The sequence below is a fragment of the Falco naumanni genome, chromosome 2, assembly GCF_017639655.2.
Source record: "Falco naumanni isolate bFalNau1 chromosome 2, bFalNau1.pat, whole genome shotgun sequence".
Taxonomy (NCBI): Eukaryota; Metazoa; Chordata; class Aves; order Falconiformes; family Falconidae; genus Falco; species Falco naumanni.
In genome coordinates, this window is record NC_054055.1 from 111,679,525 (window position 1) to 111,702,775 (window position 23,251).

The following is a 23,251-nucleotide window of genomic DNA, read 5'->3' on the forward strand; positions in this document are numbered from 1 at the left end:
TGAGTACCATTTGCAACAATATGCCTATGCATGACAAAGAACAGAAGAAGGAATGTGACCAGACTTCCCACTTGTCACGCATTTAACTATGGTAGTCCATACTCCATGCTTAGAACTTAACTAGGTCCTGCCATTTAATTTTAGGCATGACTTCTTTAGAGAATTCTTTAGAGAAACACTTTGTTCCCACCAGAGCACCCATTCAGTGTTTCTCAAAGATTAAAAAAAAAAAAAAAACACAAAAAAAAAAAAAACAATGGAAGAAAGTGAACTATGTAAAGCAGGAAGCTCAAACTTCACAAGATGTTAAAGGAGACAGTCTTTGAAACCAAAAGGAAAATGTTTAGAACTTGAGGCAACATCATGATTCATTCCATCATTAATCTGGTAATTCTTAAATTGAATCACAGTAATTACACTACACTGGAGAACCCAGGCTGATGTTTAACATCCCCCTCTGGCCAAAATAAAGAAAAATAAAAGAATGTGCAAAGATCTCAGTATTAGGCATTCTGCCATGTAGACACGGTCACTGTCCCTGGGGTGAAGTGGCACAGCACAGGGTAGGAGAGGTGGTTGTGAACTTCAGCGAGGTAGGCCTGCACCTGCTCAAGGCAGAGGCAAGTAAGGACAAGCTAAAGCCTCTGTAGAAAGCCAGCTTCTTGTTCCTGGTCTGTCTTCTACTAGCTCTGGCACATAAGGTAGGGTCAGAGAAAGCTGAGTTTCTGGGGACTACAGATGAAAAAGCTAACACGAGGGGGAATGGGTTGTTGATCTCCACTTACAGTCTTAAGCTATCTAAAGAGACAGGTAATGGAGGGACAGTGCCCAGAGCAAAGAATGAGCCAGGCTCTCCTCCAAGGCACACAGCAAAAAAAGAGCAGAAATAACAGATGAAGTTGCAGCAAGGGCAGTTATAGTATTAAAAAAGAAATTTGCACCACGATAGTAGCCAAACCAGGGAGAAACTGCCAAAGGAGGCTGTGGAAGCGCATTCTCAGAGACCCAGCACAACCCAACAAACCCCTGGGCAACTCAATCCAACACCAGAAATGGCCCTGCTTTGAGTGTGAGAATCCATCGTAATCAAGTTGACTGTGCATCCTACAAGAGTCATGTATAAACAGCCATAAAATTTTCCACTAGCAATAATCTGGCTGTACTAACACAGTGCTATGGATAAAACTGCAGCCAGGCTCAAGCTCAAAAGGTGAGTTAACAACATGCCGATGTCACTGCCAAGAACAGACCCTAAATCTTTCATTCCCCCTCCCTTTTATAGAAGAACATACCGTTACTAAGCAAGACAAAGGAAGGACTAATTTTATGTTTCTGCACAAGGCACAGTATAATGATGTCAACAGACAAATGTTTAAAAAGCTTCGTTTCTCAAGCATTCTTAATCCTCTGGTCAAAATCCCCGATTTTTATTTCTCTAGGCAATACATGGTATGATAGCTATAAGCTACCAAATTCCTATCAGTCCTTAAATATTTTCTTTAATATTAAAGGAAGGTAAACATCACTGCAAATTATTAAGAAGGAATTTAGACTACTACCGAAAAAGTACCCATACACACCGTATTTGATTAAGTTTGTTTTACTCCTTTCCCAAAGCTTCCTAATCCAAGCAAGTAAAACACTTTTGATGCTACAGGGTGCCAGGCACAACAGTTGCCTCGTGTCCCCTTCACCAGGAACACCTCAACCTTCTGAACTGACAGACCACCTGTATCTTTGTTGTTTAAACTATCCAAATGGCAAAAAATGCCACTGGACAGGCGTATCAGGAACAACGTTAGATAGAGAAAACCAGCCAGTGGTATCAGAAGAGATTACTTGTTCAGCAGTTGAGTGGCATCACTTCTATCCAGTTTTCCTACTCTACAAGAGTAAATGAATTGCTAATACTAAGTATTTATTAAGAATTAGTCCTTCTGCCCTGCCCATGATAAGGCCATGGCAAACAGTTGACAGCTAAATACATAGATTTGCTTAACAGCACATATTCCTGGTTCCTTCATCACAGCCTTTCCTACACTATGTGTGGGATACACCTGATCCATTGGGTTACTTAATGACAGGCCCCACAAATGCATGATCAAGTTCATGCATTTACAATAATTATTACCTTTCTAGAGGCATACGAGTTTACTGCCAGTAGGATTTAAGATTAGTAGCTGCAACTTCACTCTGTACATACACTTGAAGCTCCAAAGGTAAATATATTTACATGTATTTCTGCTTCTAGACAGCTTGCCAGGTTTTTCTGCTTTGTACTTTTTCTTCAAGGATTAGTTATGCAAGTGTCATATCATTATGTAACTGTATTAATCATGGAATTGTTTAAGCTGGAAAAGACCTAAGAGCAAATCCAACCATATCCACATAGCATTCAACTCAGACTGCTTTCATTTTTAACTACCATCTCAAAAAGGGGCCAGGAAAGACACACAACAGAGGATCAGACAAGTGGACCACATTCATACAATGACCAGTTAAACACATCATGATCCTTCAGCCTGGGACAAAGATCACCTAGCTCCACACTGCTCAGGATTTCACAGACACAGTGAACAAAGTTGTGCAGGGCTGTTGACCACCTCCTCCAGTACAAGAATTAAAAAAAAAAAAATAAGCAAAACCCATATACTAGAGACCCCAGAGAACTGGTTCTTCACACATGCAGCAACGAGGCTGCAAAACTCCTTTCTCCTGGGAACTCCTGATGCAAGACCTCTAGACAAAAATGCACCTCAAGCTATTAAATACAGACTGAATCACAATTCATGGAAGCTAGGATGAGCACTGCATGGATACACCAACAGGTATTTCCCTGTGCTTATACTCCTCCTCCTTGGCACTCTCTACCATCCACAGGATAAAAGACAGGACAGGCTTGTTGTTTGGGCATAGAATAAGACATTCAGTTTATCACAGGTTGTCACAGAAATTTTCCTTCAAACTACCTAACAGTATACACAGTTCCACAGTATTCTATGTTAATTAACCAGTTTGAGGTTCAGAAGCCAGGAAGGGACAAGATACAAACAGGATCATCTGAACTTCTGTGGTCAAGATGGATCAACCTCATAAGTACACAAAAGTTTTGCAAACTCACTGTGTTCAGCACAGCTGTACTATCCTCAGAAATACAAACACCATCATTCAGTACCCTCAGGGTACTCAGCCCCCTGAGCTGGAAGTCTGAGACAAGGAGCAGAATGAAGTCCCCATATTCCAGAAGGAAACAGTTAGTGGCCTGCTGCTCCACTTGGACACTCACAAGTCTACAGGACCAGATGGGATCCACACGAGGGTACTGAGGGAGCTGGTGAAGGAGCTCACCAAGCCAATCCCCATCATTTATCAACAGTCCTGGCTAACTGGGGAGGTCCCAGCAGACTGGAGGTTAGCCAATGGGATGTGCATCTACAAGGAGGAGGATTCGGGAAACTACAGGCCTGTCAGCCTGACCTAAGTGCCAGGAAAAGTTATGGAACAGATTACCCTGAGTACCATCATATCAGGCCCAGCCAGCATGGGTTTATGAAAGGCAAGTCCTGCTTGACAAACATGATCTCCTTCTGCAAAAAGACGACCCACCCAGTGGGCAAAGGAAAGGCTGTGGATGCTTTTCTACCTGGACTTCAGTAAAGCCTTTGACATGGTCTCCCACAACATTCTCCTGAATAAACTGTCTGCTCAGGGCTTGGATGGGTGTACTCCACGCTGGGTAAAAAGCTGGCTGGATGGCCAAGTCCAAAGAGCGGTGGTGAATGGAGTTACATCCAGCTGGTGGCCGGTCGTAAGTAGCATCCCCAGGGCTCAGAGCTGGGGCCAGTTCTGTTTAATATCTCTATTGATGATCTGGACAAGGGGATTGAGTGCACCCTCAGTTTGCCGATGACACCAAGTTTGGTGGTGCAGTGTTGATATCCTTGAGGGCAGGAAGGCTCTGCAGAGGGATCTGGACAGGCTGGACTGATGGGCCGAGGCCAACTGTATGAGGTTCAACAAGGCTCAGTGCCGGGTCCTGCACCTGGGTCATAATCACCCTACCCAATGCTATGGGCTTTGGGCAGAGCAGCTGGAAAGCTGCCTGGAGGAAAAGGACCTGGGAATGCTGGCTGAACATAAGCCAGCAGTGTGCCCAGGTGGCCAAGAAGGCCAACAGCACCCCGGCTTTTATCTGAAACATTGTGGCCAGCAGGACAAAGGAAATTATTATTCCCCTGCACTCAGCACTGGTGAGGCTGCACCTTGAACACTGTGTTCAGTTTTGGGCCCCTCACTAGAAGAGGGATGTATAAGTGCTGGAGCATGTCCCAAGAATGCTTTGCAGGTTCTGGTGAAGGATCTAGATTGCAAGTCTTAGGACAAGTAGCTAGGGGAACTGGAGTTTAGCCTGGAGAAAAGGGAGGCTCAGGGGGGACCTTATGCTCTACAACTACCTAAAAGGAGGCTGTAGGCAGCTGGGGGTAGGTCTCTTCTCCCAAATAAAAAGTGACAGGAGAAGAGGGAACAGCCTCAAGTTATGCCAGGGGAGGTCTACATTGGATATTAAGAAAAATTTCTTCACTGAAAGGGTAGTCAAGCATTGGAACAGCTGCCCAGGGAGGCAGTAGAATCACCATCCCTGAAGGTGTTTAAGAAACACATAGATGTGGTGCTTAGGGACATAGTTTAGTGATAGACTTGGCAGTCCTCAGTTAGCAGTTGGACTTGATGATCTTAAAGGTCTTTTCCAACCTAAAAAAAAAATATCTATGATTCTATCAGCAATGTGACCATTTATATGGCAAGCACATTTGGAAAGCCCAAATACTCTAGTAAATGGCATTATTAAGAGCCTGAGCCACCCACTTATTCCTTCCTACACTCAGGCACCTCACTGGAAGAATTAGGTGTTTTACAGCACTGCATACATTACCCACGCTTGCCCGGAATCATTGTTTAAACCACTACACTATTCTATCATTAAGAGATTACATTTCAGAAAATGCTGTGTAAATCTAGTAGTTTACCAAATCCTTAATCCCATTTTATATGATCTAGCCTTACCACTATTCTCTGCCAGAACCCAACAGGACACCTGGTAACATGAAACCAAAAGCACTGTGTAATACAGTAAAGGGAAAAAAAAAAAAAAAAATCAAAATCCCTTTTGCTTCTCTCCCACATACACAGACTTTTCCAGACTTCTGGGATACAGGGCACTGGTCCGTACTAGAGTTTTGATTATCAGGGGACCGGTAGTGAAACACAACATAGAAAGTTGCACCATAAAAGCTCCCAATTCCGGTTTTCAATCGGCCGGTGAGGCTTTAGCAGTCTCTCAAGGCCGGCAGTTCTGCTGGGCAGGACGCAGGTCGCCTCTGCCCGAGCTGCTGCTGGCAGGCTCTCGCCCAGGCCTGCTGCCCGTCCTGGTCAGAGGGTTGGTGTCGCAGCTGCCGGCGAGAGGGAAAAAAAAAATGAAAAAAAAAAAAAATGTTCAGACTGGCAACCTGAAACCACCCTAACGCACACTGTCATCGGTTGGAGGTCTGCGAACAGCTGAGTTAGGGATTTAGGGATCTCTCCAAAAACGCACCTAAAGGAAAATTCTCCAGAAAGAGGTGGTTCAGGAGCAGTTTATTTACAGGTTCTGGCAGCTGGATTTAAAAACGTTTTTTACTAGCGACAGCGGTTCGGCTAAAACACCCTCATCAGCGGCCCCGGCGCTCGCCGCCGCGGCGCACCTGCCTGCGCTGCCAGGGCCAGCCCCCCCCCCCCCCAGCCGTAACGAAGCCATGCCGCTGTTAGGCGGGCCCCAGGGGGGCAACGAAGACGCCCGAAGCGCCAGAGAGGCCACGGGGGCCGGGACGGCCCAGTCACCGCCACCACCGGCGACGCCGGCGGAGAGGCCCGCGGCGGAGGCCTCCTCGCAGCGGCCCGCCCTACGCGGCTCTGGAGGCCCCGCCGCGTCCCGACGGCGGCTCCGCCCGCGGTGGAGGCGCCTCCGTCGGAAGTGCCGGCACGAAACCCCGCTCCGGGTCCGTCCCCCCCGCCGCCACCGGGGCGGGAAGCGGAGCCGCCCCGGCGCTGGCTGAGGGACGGCCCCCCGCCGCGACGGGGAGGGGAGAGGAGGGAGGGGGAGGGGACACCGCCCGCCCCGCCGCTCCCCCCGCCCGCCCCGGCGCCCCCAGAGGCGGGCGGTCGCCGCCTGCTCGCCCGCCGCCCCTCGCCCTGCCGAGGAGGCGCTCCCCTCCCCGCGGCACAGGCCTAGGCCGCCGGCGGGCGGGCCGGGGCGGGGCGGTACCTGCGCTGGAAGTCCGACTCGAAGGGGGCCAGGTAGGGGTCCCGCTCCAGCAGCTGCGGCAGCTTCACCGGCTGCGGGGATTGCGTGCAGGTGGCGGCCGCCATCTTGCCCGCCGCGGGATCCGCGCCGTGCCGCGCCGCCGCTATATACACTCGGGGAGGGGGGCCGGGGAGGGCGGGCGAGGCGCCCCCTGCCTCTCACCGCCCGGCGCCGCCCACCGGCCGGGGCAGCCCGCCGGGGCCGGGAGGCGGCCGCCTCCACCGCCCCTCCCCGCCCGCCGTGCCAGCCGCCCGGGCCGCGCCGCTGTGCCCCCGCCACCCCCCCCCTCCCCCCCCCGCAGCACCCTTGGCGGCAGTGTCGGTGTGCCTCGGGGGCTGAGGGAGCCGAGGGGCGAGCGGATCGGGGGCACGCTGCCTCCCCTCGGCGCGGACGAGCGAGCGATTTGGTTTTCGCTGTCCCGGCTTTGCCCGCAGGGGTTGGTAGCGCGCAGGGAGGTGGTAAAAAAGCCCTTCGAACGGCGCGGGCGGGCCGGGCCGGAGCCGCGGCGCTGGCGGAGCCGCCCCTGGGGGGAGGGGAGGGAGCGCGGGAGCGCCGGGGCCTTCGCCGCGGGGCCCCGGGCGGCGGCCCGGAGTGCGGGGCTGAGGGGCTGGGCGGGGGTGAGGGGCGAGCTGCGCGCCGGCGGTACGGCGGGGCGGAGGTGGCGGTGGGAGCCGAGCCCCCGGGCTGGGCAGGGCAAGGGCCGGCAGGAGGGGGTGTCTGCCGCCGCTCGGCGGTCCCCGGTTTGTTTTCTTAGTGCCACTTTGATGTCTTTTGTCACTGTGTCTGCTGCCGGGGGAACTCTGCGTTCCCACACGCACACACACGCAAAAATAACAAAAAAACACATCACCCCCCCCACCCCCCCCCCCCTCCCCTCCCCCCGCCCCCCCCCGCCAGATTTGGTGTCATCATGAGTGCTGGAATAAATTTCTGGACTGTTTCGTAGGGTGCTGGCGTGCTCACAGACGAGCTCAGCAAAACAAGACTCCGGGGGCATCCATGAGTTCTCATAAACACCGTGCCCGAACAGCAAAATGTCGCTGTACCGGACACATAACGAATCCTAAACAAAGTAAGATTAATTCAGCTGATCCTGATGTAGCTCTAAATGCTGAATAGCACAGGTAGATTGCTGTGGAAGTTTTTGACCTAATATCAGCATGTCTGGTTTTTGGATAGGCCACCAAATATCCAAGGCAACTAATCACTAGCCTGACCATGCCTCTAGGCCAGCATTTAGCACTTTTATTTAAGGTCCAGCAATTTTGCTTTGTTTAGACATGTAGTGAGAACGTTTATTTAGAGGCCTCTTTTGAATGCTTTTCAGCCAGGGTCTATAAACTTTTTAGCTCCTAGATACTTTTTCTCGTTTCCACAACCGTCTCTTAAATTTTTATCCTCAGTTTGTAGCTCATCTCCCCTATCTTAGCTTCCTCTGAATTTTAGCACTGCTTTGCCTTCCTGTCTGCCAGATAACTAACAGCACAGCATGTAATGAACGCCAGCAATTCATTTATTACTTTATTCAACACTGGCTATGTGAGATTTTCCATAATTATTTGTTTCATGAACAATATATGTTTAACTATTTCCTTCCTTCAAGCAGTTTCTAACTACGCATACAAAAATCCAAGTACTTTTGTCCTTTTTTTTCCCTTATGGAGTGCAACAAGTATTCCCAGTCCTAAGAATGAGTAGGGCAATGCTCATAGTGTTTGCTATAGCAGCTGCCACAGCAGGAGCCCCAAGTGTTTTTTGCTTCGTTATTGAAAGCTGCGATAGATCAGGATTATTTTTTTCCCCAGTGTCTACCATTTCTTCAGGCTCACTTGAGACTGAGAACCTGTTTTTAAAATTACAGGTGCTTCTCAAAACTTCCTGCATGGCAGTGCTTTCAGTGCCTGTGCTAAACCAAAATTAAACAACTCTTGCTATCTTATTCTTGCTAATTGCAAACTGTGTGTATCATGTTCTTTTGTGAATGTGTCACTCATTCTCACAGTTAACTAATCTGGCAAACTAAAAGGGGAGAAATTCCAGCTGCTTAGCAAGAGCCAGGAAATCGGGGTTTTACAATAGTTACGTGTTACCTGTGCTGCTGCTTTGGGGCTTCCAGGTATTTGGTACTGGAGAGTTCGCCTGCTGTTGAAGTGGAGGTAGGAGAGCAATTCACTGTGATTCACAAACCTAGGAAACAAGGGCTTCACTCATAGCACAGTCTCTTTGGTTGTCTTCGTTGTCAGGAAGCTCAAGCAAGTTTGCAGCATCATTTTTACCTGTTTGGCATAAACAAAGTAGAGAGATTTATAAATCAGCATTAGCAATTGTGTAAACAGTAGGAATATATCTGTGACTTTTGGGTTCCGAAAGACAAGGACTCCTTTTTAACCTTTGGGAGATTTCCAGTTGAAATGACATAGTACTCAGCCTCACATCTAAGCAACCTTGAACTTCAGGAAGTTAAACTCTGCAAACAGCCCCTGTCCCTATAATAGAAAAAGCCCAAATGCTACATTTAACACTCTGTGAACTGGGAAATTGATAACCACATCATTTTTATCTACTCATGTTCCAGTTTACAAGTTGAGCATGATTTTATTTGCCTGCTTTGTCACCAGTAACTCAAAGATACTAAGGCATATATTGTTGTGATCATCTGTTACACCATGACCTAGCTGAGACTCAAAAGCCGAGACTGGCTTTCAGGAGACTGCCATTTAGTCCTCTACCTGGAGGCAAAAATGGCAATTCAAACAATGAATATTGTCCCAACAGCTGAATGCATCTTTGTGCATTTGTCACAGATCGATACAAAGCTGGCAGCTGCTGCTGCCAGTAGAAGTAGGAAGAGGAGGACTGCAGTAACTGCTCTTCTGCGGGACAGCAGTGGATCATATAGGAGTGAAGCCTAAGCCGCGTGTCTGGCGCTCAGTTACCACTAAGGCTGAAGTGTATCAATCCGCTCCAGGTTTTCAAAGGATGCTCATGCTTAAGTTATGTATATTTTAAAATGTTGCATAGAAATGCTGAGCAGGAACTGTTTAGTTACAATTATTATAATATCAATTTAGGGTTTTTTTAATATGCAAAGTTCAAATAGAAATAAAAGTTTTGCATTAAAGAACATTCAAGATCTGGAAGGCATTGAATAAGGAGAAAAATGGCTACTCTTGTCATGCAGTGCCTCCATTTTGATTCGCTAATATTTTGCATTTATTTTGCAAAAGATAACAGAGATGCTAAACTGTAGGACCTGGGTTAGGAATTTTTATTTTTTTTTTCTTTAAGGCACTGGTTCATATTCTCCCCTATCAATAGTGACCATTTCTCTCTCAGCTAGAATGGATCTGTGTGGTCTGTGGCTCTTGCGGAGCCAGTTCCTGAGCTTCAGGTGCTTCTAAACTAAGTGGCTCAGAGCAGACCTGGACCCTGGTCCTGAACTGGCTCTGTAAGACACTTCCAGACCTGTCAGTTATCTTTGGGGTACAGGATTCTGCACTACAGCTGTTATGCACTACTGCTACTTTCTAGGCTGACCCAATCCCACAGGTGTGAGATAAATAGCTAGTTCATACATGAGTTACAGTGTGGTTCCTGCCATACTGGTTCTGGGATTGCCCCGTATATGGTGAGGGTTTTCTGGAGTTACCTTCTAGCCTACAGGGAGAGAAAGAGTCCAATGGACAAGGGTGATGTATGCCCAGTTTTTATTCCAATATAGGCATAAATGGGGCATCACAAACATCCATCCCTGGACACTACAGTGTGGTCCCAAATACCACAAAGTACTCATTAGCCTATTTCATCAGCTGTGACCATTTTAGCTGAGGGCAGTCTATAGACTCCTAGTTTCATCCATCTGAGAAGACATAGCAGGTACCAAAGACAGCAAAATATTTTTAACTCTGCTGCTGAGAACATGTAAGAATTACCAATTTCATCAAAGTGACAAGGCACAAGGCATGTCCTTTGTATGTTCCCAACTCCTCCCAGTTCCTTTTCCTGAAAGCCTTCTTAGACCTAGGTGTGGCTGGCCCACTTTGCTTGCTTACATGTGAGGAGATGTATGCATTTTTTATTGCCATTGCACCTTTTGATGTCAAAGATGAGAAGCAGTCCACAACCAAGGACTGAGACACACAGGAACACAAGGTTTCCCCTGTACTTGTACTGGATCCCGCAGTGGGCACTATCAAGAAAAGGTGTTCCTGTGGACAGAGGTGGCTGTTCAAAAAAATTGTGTATCATTATTCCAGAAGAATGGATTCTTGAAGTATTCCCTATGTCCTTTATAAAGATGTCAGACATCTGAGCATGTTACAGTACACTTTGCAGCTTCCCACCTTTGGACTGATTACTGCAAGTTAAATACGTAACACACAATGGAGCTTGAAATTTGAAGGAAAACTAGTTTACCTTGCCACATTGGCCAGCCACACTTACCCCTATTATTTGTTCAAGAATCCATAAGGAACTAGTTGCATAGTTGTCATCCAGATCCAATACAAATGCCCCCCTTAAAAAAAATAAATCGTTTATCTTGGTAGTCTTCTGAGACAGGTCAAACATGGGGAATGGAGATTAAACAAGCTACTTATCCCTATTTTTGGATTCTCCAAGGTGAGATACATAGGAGAAAAAAAAATGGTCAGTGTTGCACAGCTGCTGCCAGAGCTAGACCTCAGCAGCATGTAACAGTTCCATAATTAAAGCTGCACTTCCAGCAAGGATTCAATTATGTGATTACATATGAAGAACAAAGCACATATCCTTAAAAACTGCAGCAAACATTCCAAGAATCCATTAGTACATCTGTTAATTAGTTTATAGGTTTGGGGGTTTCATTTTTTGATTTGAGTCTTTTAAGAAATGGAGGCTGTTCACTGAGGCTGTCTTCTAAGGTCTTACCTCTGCCCTGGCATGGTATCAGGAGCTTTAAATAACAACACATCTTTAAAAATCAAAATTAGTGTACTATCTGAAATACTAAAAAGCCAGTTTCAGGGTTGTCAAATTCCAGTAAGGGCAGCTGATGGGAATGCCATTTGCACTTACCATTCAGAGCAAAACAAAAACACATTCCAACAACCTGAATGCCCTAGATAATGGCTGCTTCTTGTGTTCACAATATTGCAGTATTATTATGATTTGGTGTCCTTATTTTGTATAACAGAGTATCAAAAACATGTAAATATCTTTCAGTTATTTACACAGTAATCAAGACACTTCAAAGTGTGATACCAATTAAATATCAGCAGATGCAGAACAGTATTTGTTGTGAAAATGCCTGAGCCTCACTATAAAAAGGATTTAATTTAGCAGAAACTCTTTAGTTTCAAGTAAGAATTTGTGAAGCACTTTACAGACACAAAATACAGAAAAGCTTTAGGAATATTGTAATATTTTTGGATGTATATACTCTGTTGTATTTGTGCCTTGTATATGTATTGCTCAAAAGTGATTACTGCCAATAGTACCAACCTTCTGCAGCTGCCAATACTGCTGATTCCTGGTATTTACATACATGTTTATGTCTTGGGGGAAGAACATAAAACATTTGGGATTCTCTCCTTAATGCCATACCCACAATAGTTGGTAACTCACCACTGTCTTTACCAATGTGTGTTTCTCTCTAACACTTAGCAAATAAGTAGCCTGAGCTCTCCAGAATAGTTGTCCCAGAGGAACGTGCCCACAATTACTGCAGTGGGCTTCTGTAACAATCTGTTGGTATTAAACAGCTGATCAATGCTAGCCAAATATTGTATGGTTTATATCCAATACACTTCAAATTAAGAATTAACCACCACCGCTTCAGCAGCAGTTTTGCTTTCTTGTTCATTGGCAGGTCTTTCCTAAAATCTCTGAGAAATTACCTTACCTAGGAGGTTTCTTCAAGGCTGGTTGCATGGTCTCACATTCCTCCCTGAAACACTGTGGGCATTTAGGCTGTCTGGCCTTTTACTCAGAAAAGAAAGTGAGGTTGCCAGGTATTGGTTTGGAGGGTAACACATCTAATCCAGGGGGAGGTCAAGTGAGGTGAGAAGAAAGGAGGAGATGCATATTGCTAATGCTCTGACAGCTCTGTCAGTATAAATCCATTAGTATGTGTAGAACTATTTTAGTTTTCAAAAAGCAGCATAGTACCTAAGTCACATTCATGAATTTCAGTGTGCACTGGGTTCACCACAGTAAAAGCAGATGAATCCAGTGCAAATCATGTGTGAAATGCAGAGCTTTTGGAAGTCCAAAATGGTTTCTGCAGACAGTCTTTTAGGTCCTGGCGGTATTAATTGTGGTTTAGTTTTTGATGGCAGTCGGTGGGAATTGCCCGAGTCAGTTCTCAGGTGTGACCAGTAGTGTTTTGAATGAACAGAAAGACAGGGACAAGATCCTTAGTGCTATGTTCAAAATCTTGCTGTAGGCAGAAGAGAACGCCATATATAGAACTAGGAATTTACTGTGAATCCAGTAAATATTTTAACAGTATAATTGTTGAAATTATCTGATTAATATGGGAAAAAAAAACACCCTCATTAATAGTGCAATTTAACTTGTTATAAAGAAAGCTTTCTAGCACCTATGCATTTTCTTTTACTATCATGCCCCCCCTTCCTGGTACGCCTCTGGGTCCTAAGGCTGACAAAGTCTTCCTTGGGCAGATGGGGGCATATGTGTTAACGACAATCTGCCACACACAGCCTGATGTTCACTCCTCAGTTTTTAGGTTCTCAGCTGAAATCTGACAACCACACAACAAGGCTTTCCCAGATGTAGTTGACGTTAAGGATGCTGTTGGTCATGCAGGGACTGCCCAGGGCTGTCAGATCCTTTCTCCCAGTGGTACTCACAGACACAAGCTCACATGGGTTTAGCAATAGTCACTTGGGCGCTAGGCAAGCAATGACAATGGCAAAAAAATCACATGTACAGGGGTAAAATTACCCTTTTTGGTAGATGGTCTGCTTAACACACGCTAGTCATTACGTGAGTCCAGCAGAAATGTTGCAAACTCTCTGATGACTCAAAGCTTTTTAACAGGGCTGAATGGTGGCTCTTGAAAATGACCATTTTTTCCTGTGTGGTCTTGTGTGATGGTAACACTTAAGGGTCTTAAGCATATAATGATATATAACCATTGTAAAAACACCAAAGCTGGTATAAACAACTAAAATTACAACTGTAGGGTGTAAAGCTAAATTCAGGTTTCTGTAGATGTCGGAAACCATGGTCTTACTTGTAAGGTAATGATGTAATTTGTATCTTTACATTGCATGTGTGCCTATCACCGGGTGTGTTACACAGTGAGATAGTTCACTGTCATTTCTGGATGTATATTGAACATAAGCAAATGCTACAAACAATGACACAGTGACTGGAGCAATTTCATAATCACATCTTGGTCATATTCTGATCTAAGCAATTGTCAAAACATTGAAAACTAATATCCTTACATATGTTATGCATGTCTTGAGGTGTTGTTTTTCGGAATATGCCTAAAGATACTATGAAGAACATCTGTCATGTTCAATAATCCATCTTCATATGTGCACACCTCTGATCTCAGAAATACTATAGTAATAGATCTCCAAAGTTACCTGATTAGCTCTAGTTGAATAATTATGTACAGTTTTGTATTATAAACATAAGTAACATTTTGTTACCCGGTCAGCTTAGGGACTCCTGATTTCCACCATTTTCTACATGTCTTTAAAATATCCCCAGTTCAGTAAGTGAAGGCGCAGTCTTCACAGTCCCAATGATACAGAGCTACACTTACAGACAGGCAATTCATTGCTGTAGGTATTGTATTGAGCGCAACACAGTTTTCCATAGGAAATATTTTTATACCTTGATGATTCACCTTTTCTTCCTAGAGCACTCAAAATTCTCTATTTTATAAAGATAGAAAGCTTCATACAAGATAAATGTGCATCCATGCACAGAGACACATTTTTGTTAGGAATATAGATATTCATAGGTTAGCAAGAAGTACGTCTGTCTTCACACAGAGAAACAGATTTTCTCTTGCTTGGAGGTGAATCCTTTAGGTTGGATCCTTTGTCTCTTATTACCTAGGTTTGTATTTTGCTCTTGTTTTTAAACTTAGCCATGGCATTTGAGTTAAAATAAAAGTAATATGACTTTCACTTTTCCTATATGCATGTATCATAACAAAAATATGCAGTAAACGAAGCAATATGCAGCTTACAATGCATACATTTGGAAGAGATTGCTTATACTGTGCTATCTGTGGAAGATAAAATAAGCAAATATTATTATTAATAGTTATGCTAGTTATTCAGGCTACAGCACCTCCCTCAGTATGAGTTTGTGAGGATATCCAGGATAATTAGTTGCATTTCTGTTTCCTGATTACTTTAAGTTGAAGTACATAGTAATGGTATCTATCTAATGGTAAACTACCTAGTAAGAAAGTTTACCTCCTATTATTAGATAACTTTTTTACTGTCTGTTTTTGTTTTGCTTTGATTCCATCTCTTCTTTGTAAACAAGAGCTAAACATTTATAGTTTAATTCAAATAGCAATCTTTACAATTATATGTAATTTTTCATCTTAAGATATTAATTGCAATATGCGGATAACTTTTGGGTTTCCAAGTTAATGTGATCCCAGTTCCATTAGAGAAGTTTAAGGGCTGATGGCACTCAGTCAGCATTCCTCAGTTTCAAACACTCTTCCTTTCTGACGTCTCTTTGAGCCTTTTGTTTATGTCTCAAAATTCTCCCTGGATGTTGGATTCAGTCACCGAATCCTACTCAAGAAATGGTTGATATCACTGCCCCGTCTGATTTAACCAGACACTCAGTGCAGGTATTTCTCACATTTGTGTGATCAGCTCCTGCAGCAGGGCATTGTGCACCAGAAGTCAACGCTTCTCAGAGTGGTTCTGGTTTCTCCTGGTTGATCATTCAGCTTCTTTGTTTGTTAAGCACTTCATTTGCTTCCTCTGGCTGCTTATTCAGAATAGCCTTCTGAACCGCACAGATCACAACCTGTGCCAGGTATTCAATCTTTTTGCATTATATTATCTTCTCAGGCAACATCCAGGCTCTTCATTTTCCGCTTGTCCTATAGTTCCACCAGGACAGCAGGCCATCCCCAATGATCAGGTTGTACTTTGTTGTTTGTAAATGTGAGGTGTAAGCAATTAATTGCCTTTTTCCGTATGCCAGTCTTCAGTTAGTGATCTGGTAGGGCATAGGAAATACTGTCCTAGTACTACATCTCTTCCCCAGTTTTCTCACATTTCCGTGTGTGTGTTTGTGCTGGGTCTGACTGTTCCCTTACTGCAGTATTTCCTACCACTGTATACGTGTATGGACTACTTTTCTGCCTCTTTTTGTCACCTCCCTTTTTCCACTTTTACCAAAGAAGAATATTTGAGAGTAAATGCCGACAAAAATAAGTTTTTACAGTTGCTAAGTCATACACTCTCATAGATTTTTTTTTGTTTGTTTTTCTTGTTCATTGTTATTTAGTGTTCCCTAGATCACTTCTTCTTTCATACAGGTTGCTAGCTCATTCCATACTGTGCCAGTATCTATAGGCTGTAAAGCTAAATGCATTTTTGTGTCCTGGACATCCTCTACAGCTCTTTAAATGTACCCTGGTCTTAATTCAAAGCTTGTGCATCTCTACTGTGTACAATACTTTTGAACAGAAGCCTGACAACTTTTTCTGCTTCTAATACATCTCTGCTTGTGATCATCCAGATGATACAATCTTTCAAATTCTGGTCTTCCTTTTAAAGCTCAGTGTTACACATCCACTAATAGTAGGCAGTTGCTACTGCAGGAGCTGACAGATTTGCAAGAATCTGAACCTCAAAGACTTAGTCCCTGATTAGTATGCCATTCCCTCAGCTCAGCAATTTCTTCCAGAAAGGAGAGGAGGATGGATGTTTCTAGGAGTAGAGTGGGCATGTCTAGCAAGGGGTTGAATGTGGTTTTCTTCTTCCTTTATTCCCCTGTAGGTGTACCTCATTTTGTCCTATACAGATAAGCCATAATAAAAGCAAAGCCTGTACTCAGCTGGGTCAAAAGAAAGAAGCAGAGACAGAGATCTCTGATCACCAAGGAATATGATCGGTGGTTTTTAAAACAAGTACCAACAAACTTTGGGCTTCCATCCAGTGTCCACCTATCACCAGCTTTCTCTGACTGCCATCTATTTTCTCCTCTTTCTTCCAGATTTTCAAACTGCATCACAGGGACTGCCATTTACCCAGGCAAGGCTTGCCTGGAGTCAGTCACAACCAGATCACAGAGCAATGTAATTACTGTTTCTCTGCTTTCATCAGACCATTAGTGATCCTGAATCACCTGAGCTGACCAAAACTCATTGATTTTACTGTAAATAAGATACCTGCCAGGACACAGGAATTCACACCTGCTGCATTCCTGGTCTTCTGAGATGACTATAGGCTTCCACCTACAAAAGGTTTTGCAGAGGGTTAGTTGCTCACTAACATACTGGAAGGCTTCACAGAAGGGGTTCTCCACCTTCTCTACTGATTTGCTACACTGAAAATGTTACGTACTATACCATATACATAGCACTAAGAATTAGTCCAGTAAATATTCTAACAGTCAAAATTATCTGTTTAATGTAGAAAAGCCTAACTTTTCTTACATTATGGTCACCTTTCCAGTGTGCCTCTAGGCCCTGAGGTTGGCAGTTTAAGTATTCCTTGTGCAGAGGGAGAGGGCTTGCTTTGTGACCAGTCATCAGCCCCTGAGGTCTTCACAAGAACAGCAACGATGTTCATGTTGGAGGGCTCCAAGTCCTCAGGCTTGGGTACATTTAGTGTTATATTTTAAACCTTTTCCCTACACCATCTGCTTCCCACTCATTGATTCCCAGCTAGTTTGAATTTTGCACAATATCTTTACTCCAGGGCTCTCAGCAGGTATCTGCCATCCTCTGCAATTTTATTCCACTATTATACAAACATTAACTCTACTAAAATCAGTAGTTTCAGCAATATAAAACTGTGATTCCTTAGTGGAAAATCCAGAAGACAGGTTAGAGAGCAGTGGTTGATTTTTCAAATTCATAGTAGTTTTGCTGAAATACATAGTCAGCAAAGCTGTATAAACTGGAGGTCATTGCATCATTAAGTTCAAATTTGTCATTTAGCTACTGAAGGAAAGCATCTATAAATGGAAGACATCATGAACATTTATAATGTTGCAGTACAAAGGCCCATTTTGCAGTCTGCCTGCAATTTAGTAATTTGTCAATATACAATATAAAAAACTTGAGTCCAGTATCTCTTCCATTTTGTTCTGTTTTTCAGGATTTGCCAAAATTAATGTTACAATTCTGACACAGGCTATGAAAAGCCTTATATCCATGACTGTTGGGGCCATTAGCAAATCAGCTGATTGTATGCTATTCTTTTAACATTAACCAACTGTTCTTAGATAAATAGGCTGTAGAAATACTTAAGTATTCAAAATGCTCTGTTGTGGTGAAAAATTACAAATAATTTTATGTCTTGTTTAATTCCAAGTTTTTTTCCTCAAAGAATCTGAAATATGAATTATTGTAGTAGGATAGATGACAATATGTGGACTAGTGGGTATACTGAGTCCCTGGAACACATCTGCCATTTACTTTGTGTCATCACTGACTCTAGTAACACAGTATTCTAGGCAAAATTAATGTTATATGTTTGTGCCTTAATATCAACCTTCTATAAATTGAACTTTTTTTTTTTTTTTATCAGTGGTACAGTTCACTTTCTCTGGTTAGTCAGGTGAGCAGTAGTCAAATACCAACTGTATTAGTACACTATAATGAAGGAATACTTTCAAAAGTCTTTCATGTATTACCCCCATTAAAACTTAGTCTGACAAACCACACTAAGGCCTCCCCTGACATTTTTTCTGATGGTCATTACCTGGCTCTTATACCAGTTGCAGTAAAGACATTTATTTATTTAAATGAAGATATTTCTTCATTCATGAGAACATTGTCTGAATTATTAGAATTATTTGTTCTATCTCCTCCTTCCACTGGTTTAGCTGCACACAGTTAAAATACTGAATTGCTCTTACAGTTCATGAATTATCTGTTGCTTCTTGACCTATGCGCTCCTTCAGCTGTCTCCTGAGTAACTCCTATGTTGTCATCTGTTTCAACACATGCACAAGAAAAACCCACAAACGTTTCCATCCTGGGAGCTGAGTCATTCTCTAAATCAGGATCATCATCCTGTGAACAAATAATCTTCCTCTGCAGAACTTAAGGGCAAGTATTACCTATGTGATTTTACATAGGATGTTTTAGCTTCTCTTACTTTAAATTACTTGCGTGTCTGACTGAAAAGCACATAATTTAGCAGTATCCACTAAAATTTTCTCTGTATTCATATCATATAGGTTACATAATGCCAAAAATGTCTTTATCCTTCTTAGTTCTGTGTTCTGTTTATTCCTTTATTTTTTAATCAGTTGTCATTTCAAAATATACTTACATCTTTAATGGCTTGATTTTTGTATGTACATCTAATTTCTGTGAACTATTAGTATGTTCCTGTCATCCAGGAAACCTCGAGTTCTCAAGGAACATAACCTCCTCTACAATAAAATATTTTCTCCAATCATACCATTAAAAGACACTCACAGTGAATATCAATCTGTCTTAAGTCATCCAATATACCTAACATTTAAAAGGGCTAACTAATGAGGGCATATATTAGACAACCTGAAAGTGAGGAAAAAGCAAGACCAAGTGTTTGCTTCTTATCTTTTTCTTAACACTATGAAATACCATCTACATTTTTTGTATTTTTAAATGAACAGACTTGCTTTTAATCTCTGTGCTTGCCAAAAATATATACTCTGGTATGTTGAAACCACTCTAGCACTACTACAAGTTATTAACACTATGATTTTTCCTATTTATGTCTAAAATGCTGGGTCATTTGCAGCTCTGAATAAGATTTACATGAAGACTTCTCCAGAACTCCATGTTTCACTTGTAATACATTGCTTGAAATAAAACTTTTCAGCTGATTTTACCAGTGTTACTTTCATGTGTTAGCAATTTTTATGCCCGCTCTGTTTTTATAACTACTGCCTTCATTACATTTGTAACTGCCAAAATTAATGCTTTTTTAGTTTTTTCTCTTGCTTTATTTGCTTTCATGTTTATCTTCTCTTATCACTTGTCCAGCTTTTTTTTGTTTTAATATGATTTTTTTCTGTAGTTTTTTTTTTTGGGGGGGTGTTGTTTTTGGGGTTTTTTTTTTGTTGTTGTTTTTTTTTTTTTACAGTAAGTCATGTGGCGTTGATATCCGTAAAGGAATTTAAAGTTACACAGAAGAAAATTGAGCCCCATGCTGATGGATGAGACAGGCTTTATGGTTTCTCCATGATCTCATTGCATGTTGGTAAAGGGACAGGACTGTGGAATACGAGATACAAGTGTCATCAAAATATTTCCCTGGTTTTGTAAGGAGTTGCACAAGGACTCATTCCTTCTCTGTAAAATGAAGCATGGGTATTCATAACTGTAAAAAAACCCAACACTACCAACAACAGGAAAATAATGCTTGTATGTAGTTTCTTGTTTTTCTATTTTCCTTTCTATAGAATGAAGTATACATATTCCTATTAAAAAAGAAAACCAACTATCACCAGTTGTCTACTGTTTTTCTTAAATCTAGAAATGTTTTGCAGATTCGACTTAAAACATTAGTCAGGTGTCTTGCCTAGTTTTTCATGTTTAGAATAAACTGAAGTATTTCAGCTTTTAGCATCTGTCCTGTTTGTTCACATGATTTGATTTGTATGTCGGGGACCAATTTTTCATAAACAGCAAGACCTCTTTCAACACTAACACAATAGTGGGGAACTGAGGTACGTTCTGTTTATTTCTGTAGTGAATTACATTCATTTTATAACCTGTTCAATACTGAGAAACATAAAAACAAGTCTTTATTATAAATTTGAATCAGGTACTTTGTGCCTTTCAGGTTAATGTATTTTACGTACTGCTTTGAGTGCAAGTTTGCATATTAACTGAAAGAGGTTTGATTAGCTTTATTCTCTTCATTCTTTTCAAAAAAGTCTTTTGCATTGTATATTAGCTCTATTAGTAAAAAGTATAAAGTCTTCTCTGATAACTTTCCATTACATTAGAGAAGATTCAACAAAGCCTTTAATTTCTTTTGTCTTACATTGTAAGCCTGGATAGTTAAGAAAAAAAAAAATCCTCCAAAAATATGGTATCTGAATGTAAATATAATACTGTCATCCACAGTTATAATATGGAGAGGTTATAGCTGTGTGAGCTATTTAAAAATCAAAAGCAGTGCATTCAGAATGTAGTCATGTTTGGAGGAGCAGTACATAGAAGTTATCCCTCAAGAACATATCCTTCTAAAGGGTAACCAAATATAATTATTTCATGTGGTGCAGTATAATTGAGATGACTTGGAATTCCCCATCTTGTAACACTTTTAATTTAGCTGTTAAGTTTGACAGGGTAAGGTTAAATCTCCTTCTCCTATCACGGGTTAGGAAATACTTTTAGTGCTAAGAATAGCTCATTAAAGGTGGATGGTAAGTGTCCTTTTCCAATGTACCTATTAATTACCATAACACTCAGTGAATTTATCTTTCCTGGCGCAATGATATACCTTTCTGCTGTATCAATGAAAACTGAGTTTCCTGTTGATTAAAACTGTCACTTGCCTGGAATAACTAGATCCAATGAAGTAAAAACATGGACAGTGGAGAAAGATTTCGTAAAAATACATGGTTCTGTTCTAAGCAAAACAGCACCTATTTCTTTTTAGAGAGAATTTGAATTGAACACAGGACTTTTGAGTCAGTAAGCTCAGATGATCTGTTCCACTGTTGTTGTGAACCTCATATGACCCTCCGCTGCATTACTGACTTTGCAGCAACATCACTGATGGCAGAAAACACATCAGTAAGAAAACTTACCAACGTGCTTGAGGTGAGCAGTGCCAGGGACATCTGCAGCCTGAAGGCAGAGGCAAGACACTTCTTTCCTCCTACAATACACGTGGAAAACTGTTGGTAAGGAAGAAGGACTAGAGAATACGTATCACTTACCCTTTCCTGTATTCTCCGCCCCAGCACAGAGGGAATCACTGTGTAACCACAGTTTAAGATGTACACTGCAATGCCTACCTACTTCTGTTCAATCGGAAACACTTTTTTGACCCACCTCCCAGTGCGTGGCACACTGTGAGTAAGACATATTCCTAAGAAATTAGTAATATGTGCAGCCTCACTTGACTTTTCCTGGGCAGGCAGGTGTCCAGCCATCCCCCGGAGAGCAGGGCTCCATCGCACGTAACACTTACTTGGGAAGACAAATGCCATAGCACCAAATGTCCCGTCCCACCCCCCCTTCCTTCTTCCCCCAGTTTATATACTCGGCATGATATCCTATGGTATGGAATATCCCTTTGGCTTGTTTGGGTCACCTGTTGTGGCTGCATCCCCTCCCAATTCCTCATGCCCCTCCAGCCCTCTCGTTGGCAGGGCCTGAGAAGCCCTCGACATCCGTGTGCCATCAACATTGCTCTCACACAGCACAGCACCAGCTAGTAAGAAGAACATTAACTCTGTCCCAGTCCCAGCTGAAACCAGGACAAAAGCACACAGTACTGGGGGGGGGAAATGCTAAATAAACAATCTCAGCATAATTAGGGAGAAGATTAGCTAAAGAGGCTGTTATGCAAAGAAAATCTACCACTGGTGCTGCAGAGGTGAAGAAAAGTTAAAAAAAACATGTATAATTTAGAATGCTTTATTTTCATGCTTTTAATAAGAAGTCACAGTATCTTACTGGAACTTGGCCGATTTTTCAACAAAAACCTAACCAAAACCATGACACAATTATTTAGATACTTAACTGTGGCTGGCTCTGGTGTTGAAGGGAAATACAAAGCATTAATTCTTCCAGAAACTTTTCCTCCAGTTGTTTAAAATCTTTTCTATGAGTTCAAAATCTTGTCTGTGCATTGGTTTTGGTCTGTAGTAGCCCACAATCTGAGACTAGCATTCATATTTGGAAAACTGAGTTCCTTTGGCTTGTTTTGACTGAACTTGCATGATATTCCTGTTAGCTGTGGATACTTGGCACACTGCTGGTGCTAGATGTTACAGCATGGCTAGTTCAATTGCTGTTTTGAGTGATTTTTGTGACGGCCATTTAAAATTTGTTGGTTCTGTAAATGTGTGACCATCAAAACCCAAAAGGAACAGTAAATTACTGAGCATGTTCTTTTACCAATTTGACCAGATATTCCCAGAAAAAAATTTAAGCATTCAGTGAGTGACAGATAGCAGTGCCTTTATATCCAGTAGTACTGTTTCCCATGGGACAAGAACAGTTGCTGGACCTTGCCTCTACCTAATCTCTTCAGTGCACAGTCTTTCTGACTGACAGGGCTCTGCCTGCGTATTGCTGTAGCAGAACTCCCCTGAGATGCTCTCCTTTAAACCTGATGAGCCTACAGCATCCCATTTTCTTTATTTCTGCATTTAAATCTCCGTCTCAGAAGCGCGTCCCTTAAATGGCTGGATTTCAGTATGTTTGAGTCTTTGCTGCTCTAGAGATGCTAGGCACCTGCCTGCTTCCTGGGCTGGGTTTGCCCTGAGTTTTGATTGTAAAACTTAAAAATGGGAAAGCAGGGCCATAACCTGGAGATAGGCAAAGTAGGTCATTCCACAGTTAATAATTCCACCATTTCTCTTTTCGTAATTCTTGATATATTCTTGGAAATATCGCTAGTCATAGTCTGGTTCTCTGCTTCCTTGATTCTTTGATTAATTTCAAGCAAATTCATCAGAAAAATATCAAGCAGTTAAACTGAGATATGTGTAATATTCATGAAG

At 42.5% G+C, this 23,251-nt stretch overlaps 1 protein-coding gene and 1 long non-coding RNA gene across 5 annotated transcripts in view; one reads left to right on the plus strand and one right to left on the minus strand.

Annotated features, from left to right (window-relative positions):
• GBE1 (1,4-alpha-glucan branching enzyme 1) overlaps positions 1 to 6,507 on the minus strand; it is a 168,716-nt gene extending 162,209 nt beyond the window's left edge. Inside the window, exon 1 of one of the 2 annotated variants that reach the window (XM_040582917.1) lies at positions 6,302 to 6,505. In XM_040582917.1, the coding sequence (XP_040438851.1) occupies positions 6,302 to 6,405 (104 nt within the window). In that variant the 5' untranslated portion in view covers positions 6,406 to 6,505. Of the gene's footprint in view, positions 1 to 6,301 lie in introns of both variants that reach the window. The other variant, XM_040582916.1, reaches the window with a different exon arrangement.
• LOC121083042 lies at positions 6,100 to 20,122 on the plus strand. Of its 3 annotated transcripts, XR_005826225.1 has the most exons (3): positions 6,100 to 6,333; positions 7,287 to 7,412; positions 16,556 to 20,122. It is a non-coding gene; the product is annotated as an uncharacterized LOC121083042 (long non-coding RNA). The 3 variants fall into 3 exon arrangements; XR_005826226.1 differs by lacking the exon at positions 7,287 to 7,412; XR_005826227.1 differs by lacking the exons at positions 6,100 to 6,333; positions 7,287 to 7,412 and adding an exon at positions 6,559 to 6,776.
• The last annotated feature ends 3,129 nt before the right edge of the window (positions 20,123 to 23,251 follow it).